General features: G+C 41.1%; 1 protein-coding gene across 1 annotated transcript; it reads left to right on the forward strand.

The window, feature by feature from the left end:
- The first annotated feature begins 2,721 nt into the window (after window positions 1-2,721).
- LOC130370014 (uncharacterized) lies at window positions 2,722-7,136 on the forward strand. Its single transcript, XM_056575638.1, has 11 exons — window positions 2,722-2,990; window positions 3,501-3,633; window positions 3,717-3,960; window positions 4,145-4,421; window positions 4,519-4,654; window positions 4,800-4,876; window positions 4,977-5,157; window positions 5,343-5,591; window positions 5,697-5,856; window positions 5,944-6,092; window positions 6,293-7,136. The coding sequence occupies exons 1-11, from the start codon at window positions 2,751-2,753 to the stop codon at window positions 6,472-6,474; spliced, it is 2,028 nt and encodes a 675-aa protein (XP_056431613.1). The 5' UTR covers window positions 2,722-2,750; the 3' UTR covers window positions 6,475-7,136.
- Window positions 7,137-7,460: the final 324 nt, after the last annotated feature.

Genomic DNA, 7,460 nt, shown 5'->3' on the forward strand with positions numbered 1-7,460 from the left:
GGAATATTGGATATCAACTTAACCTTAGAATTTAACAAGAAATGTCCACATACTGTGAACTCCTAAACTTACAATAAATTGAAACCACTAAGTGAGTTTATATAATGATATCATAAGAAGCCTGCTGAAATGGTCTGTGTGACGGCATGAGGATCTTGTTCCTGACTAAATAGATTGCGTCGTGTGTGCGGTACATGAAAAAGGGCCATATTTTGCATGATTGATATGCTCTAAATGCTGCTGTCTGTTCCATTTTAGCAACCTTCGTCAGTCTCTCAGCCCTGGGCCATGGAAAGAGACGACTGGTTTGGACATCGAGGTAAATATATTGTTGTTTAATGATACTGTGAAACTAGAAGTACAAATACTAACTAATTTCTGACATGATAGGGCTTTCCACAGCAAAAGTATGGTATCGACTGTGGCATCTTCATGTTGATGGTAGGTGTGACTATTGGTCGGATTTATTTACTCTGTGCTTAAAAAATATTATCATAAAATTATTGTTTTATTTACAGTATGCCCTTTACAAAGTGATGGATGCACCCTTTGACTTCACTGTTGTAAGTTCCCTTGCTTATTCAAAGCTATCTAAAAAGTTATTTTATATTAAGGCTCATATATATTTTTTCTATTTTATTAGACTGATATGCCGGCATTGAGAAAATGGTGGTGTATCATGCTGATCGAAAATCTTGACCTTGGAAGGTAAGGCCAAATTATGTTCACCTTTGTTTGACTAAGAAATGGTTACACATGAATGTCTCTATTGTATTTGTAGTGTTGCCCACTGGACCGACGCATCTAAGGCTCCTCTTCGGGGTGAGGTGCCACCAGTTTTTAAACTGAAGAAGAGAAGGCGAGATGACATTCATGGGGTAAGTTTTTATTTATATATTTTTAATGCTGTTAATGTTAAGTTGTATTTGTTTGTTCTTTTTTTGTTCATTTACTCCTACAACAATCTTTAATTCCCCTGATTCTTCCACCATTCAGTCATGACAATAATCTTTTGTAAAGAATGTGCCATCCTCCTAGGTGTGATGGTCTTTCATTATTTTAAGTATTTAAAGAGGACAAAATGATTCTGGTGCTCAACTCACTCAGTGTTCAACAGTTTCAGGTCCTCCTCTCTGTAGACAGACTTACCCACTCCAGTTATGTGTCCCACCACAGTGGTGTTGTTGTCTAATTTGATGTGTTATTATCTGGATGGGCTTGTCTGCAGTCCTGGGTGTAGAACCCAAGTCTTAGTTTAAGTAACTAACTGGTTGCAAAAATAATATAATATAATATAAAATGATTCCAACTTGGTGGCATTTCATTTTCCATTAAACAGGGGCCTCTCAACAACATCGTGGCTGGAGTTGCCTGGCTGCGTCAGAATGCAGGTTTGCTCAGGGGGAAGGTGGTTGAGCCCGCGTTTCAGAATATGGACGCAACCGAACAGCAGGAGCTCCTGGAAAAGATGCGTTTTTCAAATGATGAAGAAGAACTCAACTTTTTTTTTTTTTATCAGCCGATCCGCGGATCACTTGCGTCCCGAACCGTGAGGGTTGATCCGTACGGATCACGGGAAAACCGTGAACCGTTGCACCACTAGTGGTGTTGAATGATTTGACACGGCATCCTCCACGCATTACTTTGGCTTTGCAAGTACTGTATATTGCAATTCGAGTACCTTCATTTGAGACCGTAAAAAACATCCAAACCGCCGACATTGATTCTTTTCAGTTAAGGTGACAAACACTCCTGTAATAAGCGTCTTAGAGTACCATATTAAGCTCTATATAAATTTCATTTATTATTATTATTATTACTGCCTCTCCGTGCGTCTCTGGCTGCGTCATCGACACTGTCACATGACCAAACAAGCTGCGCATGGGCAAAAAACACACACAACGGCAACCATGGTTCTTGCACCATTTTTAAAGTCAAATTTAAGACATTTTAAGACCTTTTTAAGACCAACACATACATAAATTAATGAATCAGGCAATAAATCCACCGTCCTTGACAGTGGTCAAGTTCGGTGTGCGGAGTGGACCAATTGCGAACTACTGCAGCTGCTCTAAGTTAAACACCAATATAATCGGAATAAGTGTATGCATGTCGATTATAGCGGACTACACCACCTCTTCTGCAGCCGAATAGAATTATATTCCGAACAGATAATTGCGTTCCGATTGAGGCGTATATATGATCCTTTTCTATTCCGATGGAGCTGTTCTTCCACATCTATGCGGATCAGATGTGTCCATGTAAACGCACACACACACACACACACACACACACACACACACACACACACACACACACACACACACACACACACACACGCTTTGACTCCGAACTTCGTTATTCGAATATCAAAAAAATAAATCAAAATTCAAATGAATATTAGGCAGCCTTTAAAGGGGACATATTATGAAAACAGCACTTTTCTTGGGATTTGGGGTGTTATTGTGGGTATATGGTGTATATGGCACACGCATACAAACTTTGAAAAAAGTCTGTACATGATTTTTTGAGTAAGATACGCATTTCTGGAAGCAGCCCGCCTCAAGCTACCAAACGAGCGAGTCAGTTTCAGCGCCCGTTCCTACGTAGGAAGGGGCGCTCATTTGAATATGACCTCCCACTTCCCCACACCCCCCTTCAATCAGAGTATAAGTAAGACACGGCCTTGTGTTTCATGATTGGAATTCATCATGTCGAGGATTCACAAGAGGTGTTCTGTTGATGGCTGTATGGACGTCCACAAATCCCTCCATCGTGTCCCAGAGGACGAAAGAGCGACGTGGATTGATTTCATTTTTGAAGGCGAAGTCCCGGCTACAGTTGGCAAAAACCTGTTGGTCTGCGCTAACCAATTTACGACTGACTGTTTCTCCAACTTCGGTCAGTACACGGAAGGATTAGCTGTGAAACTTAATCTGAACGAGGGGTCCCTTCCAACTTTGCGTGGAATACCTGCAGACAAAGGACATGTAAGTATACAAATAATTTGCTGTGTTTCTTTAGATTAGCATGAACTTGTGCGTGTTTGTGGCGTGAGTTTTTCCATTGAAAACGATGAAAGGCTAGGGAAAGCACATGCTCCAAAGCTACCAAGGATACATTCAGTGAGACAATGGGTGAACGAGATTTTTATAGGTAAACGTTCGCATTGTGGGTAGTTAATGCAAAGGTGACATAGGGGAATTGGAGGGACCATCGTGGAGACTGCAAGACAGTTAATGTATCTACATAACAAAGAAGTCATTCGATAGACATGGCCCCGAGTATCAGATTTCGTGGCTACAATGGCAATTCAAATACCAACAAAGCTCCCATCCAGAGAGAGGAAGGGAGGTATCTAAAGGTACAGCGAGAATGTATACAAGTGAATAGCAATTATATATACACAGTGAATATAATTTGTATATTATAGTTATGCTTTATTTAAACGACACAGAACTATATATGCAAGATAAGGTTGACGTCTTTTTTTTCGATAGGCCTCAGAGCATCATGCATCATCGAAGTTACCTGCTACAATAGATATTGGCTGCAATACTGAGCCACCTCAGAGACACCATGTTGGCACACAACTCTCTTTGAAGACTCTTCATTCACATTACAGAAGTGAAGGTTGGTAGTGTTTATACTGTAACAGTGCAGTCATGTTTTATTCCTAAGAATGCCCTATCATAAATATATACGTTTTGTTACAGCTGTCCAGGCTACTGTGTCCTTCAAGGACTTTGGCACATCCACCGATCCCTTCACAGGCCCACGCCCTGTAGCATGCTCGACACCTGTAAAGCTGCCACCATCTAAGAGACCTCGGCTGCAGCAGCAGGAGGAGGAGGAGGAGGATTGTCTCGAGGGCAGCGCAATACTGGCTTCTGAAGGGCTGGACGCAACCTTTCACCCTGAAGAATCGGTCACAACTTTGCCTGAGTCAACATTCATGTCGTGAGTAACTGAAATATCCATGTCTCAATGTATATAATCAGTTTTCAATTTATTTGTGGAAATGGATGGTGTGTACTTCAGGAGTCCTGCTTTATAATGCTTTTTTTAAGCATTTGGTTATTGTTCAAACTGTTTGAAAGAGTTATTGATTAACTAATCCCCCCCCCCCCCCCCCCCCCCCCAGAGATGCTGAATCCACATCCAAACACGATATAAGGAAGTACATAGTGTACGAGACCTGTCTCATGGAGCTGTTCGAGGTGTGTCCTGTGTGCAAGCATTTTTGCACTGTAAAAAACAAAGTGCTTGGGACATTCATATCAGTGAAACAGCTGTGTGAGTATTGCGAGTATTCCCGAATTTGGCAAAGCCAGCCTCTTCTGTATAGCACACCAGCTGGGAACTTGCAGCTTTCTGCAGCAGTGTACATCAGTGGAGCCTCTTTCTTCAAACTTCAAAGGGTAAATGAGTGAATAAGTAAATAATAATTTGCACCATTGTTGAACATGGCATATGTTTTACATTATCAAGTTTATTTTTCTTTTTTTCTTTCATCAGGTGTTCAAGGCAATGCATCTGCAGATTTTTCTGTATGATACCTTTCGTCGGCAGGCCAGAATGTTTATAGAGCCAGCTATTGTCCATAAATGGAACCATTCCCAGGATGTGATGCTGCAGCAGCTCAGCGAAGAAAGTAAAGTAATACTTGGTGGCGACATGAGGGCTGATTCTCCACGTATATATTTTGAAATGCTAAGAGTAGGATAAGTCTGATTGTAAATGACTACGAATACATAAACGCATACCAGACAAATAAAATATTGTGACTGTTTTCACAGGGCACTGTGCAAAATTTGGGAGCTACACCATGATGGACCTCAACACCAAAACTATTGTCGATCTCCAGTTGGTTCAGGTAGGCGTGACGAATAAAGTGTGGCGTTCCGTTTCTTGTTTTTAAATTTCTGCAATGTCACAAATTTTAAATATGGACCCGTACTTCTGATTTTTGACAGAGCAATGAGGTTGGAGGAAGCTCCCATATGGAGAAGGAAGGCCTGAAGAGGAGCCTGGCATTGTTGGATGCACGTGGTGTAACCATCGATAGCATCGTCACTGACCGTCATCCACAAATCCAGAAATTTCTGAGGGACAACAACATCACTCAATTTTATGACGTCTGGCACATGGAGAAAGGTACACTCACCCAACGAAACATTAGAAACCTACTTATAGCAGGGACCCCCTTTTGCAAGATACAAGAAGTATTCTGTACATATTTCGGTGCATAATGATAGGATAGTATCTTGTAGTTGGGGAAAATGTGTGGAATTCATATCGGGTTCACTTCAGATTCTAAAAATATTTATTCTGATTTGTAGGAATTACAAAGCAACTACATAAAATTAGCAAAACCAAGGACTGCCAGAAAGTAAAGACGTGGATACGAGCCATCAGAAACCACATCTATTGGACGGCGGCATCGTCAATAACCGGGCCGGAGAGAGTGGCAAAATGGACCTCCCTCCTGAACCATGTTCAGGATATTCATACTCATGATGACCCCCTCTTCCCAAAATGTCTACATCCAATTCGCAGCACAACGGACAAGAGTAGATGGCTCTCAGGAGGTTTGTCTCATTCTCTTTTCAAAACTGGTTTGACTATATTGATTAGCTGCAAGTCCAGTCATTACCAATAAGTAGGATATAATGTATGATATTTTTGTCTTTCAGCAACTCCTGCATTCTACAAGCTTGAGAAGGCGCTGACCAAGAAGACAGTCCTGAGGGATATAGCAAAGCTCAGTCCCCACCACCAGACGTCCTCTTTGGAGGCGATCCTGCGGTTCCCTCCTAAAAATGTGGTCTATCCATTTCTAGGAATGCTGTGCAGGTAAATTAAGCTGCGATTACTTGTTGTGAACATTTGCCCATTTCTTGCAATTATTTTCATGTTTGATTTTTCTTTTTAATGTCATAGACTCTACCTGGCTGCACTGAATAACAATGAGAATTCTGATAGAGGACAAGCCACTACGTCATCAGGGGATCTAATGTTCAGACTGACCTTTGCTAAGGCCAGGAAGGGAGAGTGCAGAGCCAAACCAGTGAAGACTGAGGCGACATTCCGTGGGTCAACTTTTTTTTTTTCTCAGAAAATGAACATTTATATTGAACATGAGACAAAGTACTGCAACTCGGGTACTTTCAACACAATAAATGAACAAATAAATACCTCAAAATATTCAAAGTGCAAAATGTCAATGCATGAACAGTTAATCAATGAATAATCTAGTAACTAGTGATTCCCTTTTGTGTGTATTGCACAGAGTATGTGAATGATTTGATGGACATGATCATGGAGAAGGCCTTTGTCGACCCAGCATCCTACAGAGCAGAGATTCTGAAGATAAACATCCCACCGGAACCGTCTTCAGAATATGAGCATCCAGACAAGGAGGATGTCATCGCCAGCTACGTCTCCAGATTTAATCAAGGGAGGGTGGTTTGAAGCCTCCGTATCTTCCATGGGCGTCCGGAAATTCCCGGTGTACAATTTCTGTAGGCTTAATACCTGTAACGACTGAGAAAATGTAACATTGTTAGTCAACAGGTTCTACAATGTCAACATCTGTTCACATTTTCTCATTGAATTCAGTGAATTCTTCACTTATACTGTATTTAGATGCACAAATATTCATGACTGCGTTCAATAAATGTTTATTGTATCTGTACAATGTTTTATGTGAATTAATGCGTAATATGCAGTATCTGCTTATGAAAAAATTGGCTATATGTTAAAATATGATGTGAAATTGTGGCTTTGGCTGACTTTATTTAGTTTATTGTGTATGAACAGTAGGGATGGGAATTTATAAGAATTTCACGATTCCGCTTATCGATCCGATTCCTTATCGATTCTCTTATCGATTCTCATTGGGTGAGAAAATAAGTGCGTCTAGTATTAGGAAATTACATTTTTAAATCAATTGGTCTAGACAAAAAAATACATGTTTGGCTTTTTAAGCCCAAATGCCATCATTATGTGCCATATAACTAAAAACACAGACTGAAAACAGTCGAGTAAGAGCTTGTGCCTTTTGGAATGCGGACAGTGCTCATTTGCATTCAACTTGTAACAAAATTCAACTGACGTAAACAAAATGAAGTATTGATTAGACAGAGATTTATGCTGTGCCTGCCTTGCGCTGAGTTGTTGACGGGGGGGGGGGGGGTTGGACCGTGCCTGCCTTGCGCTGAGTTGTTGACAGGGGGGGGGCAACCGGGCAGCTGCACCGGTTGCACCGTCGATATTTACGGCATTGATTAATAATATTTTGACCATTAAATAAATGTCGAATCTGTATCTCTCATAAAAAATATCGTCAGACAATGCCAAGGGATCGGTTCTGTGCCGAAAACCCCTGTCTCCGGAGAGACGCCTGTACGATAAGTGCGCCGAGGTCCATGGGAACACCCACAAATGGTGACACCATT

The sequence above is a fragment of the Gadus chalcogrammus genome, chromosome 17, assembly GCF_026213295.1.
Source record: "Gadus chalcogrammus isolate NIFS_2021 chromosome 17, NIFS_Gcha_1.0, whole genome shotgun sequence".
NCBI classification, from domain to species: Eukaryota; Metazoa; Chordata; class Actinopteri; order Gadiformes; family Gadidae; genus Gadus; species Gadus chalcogrammus.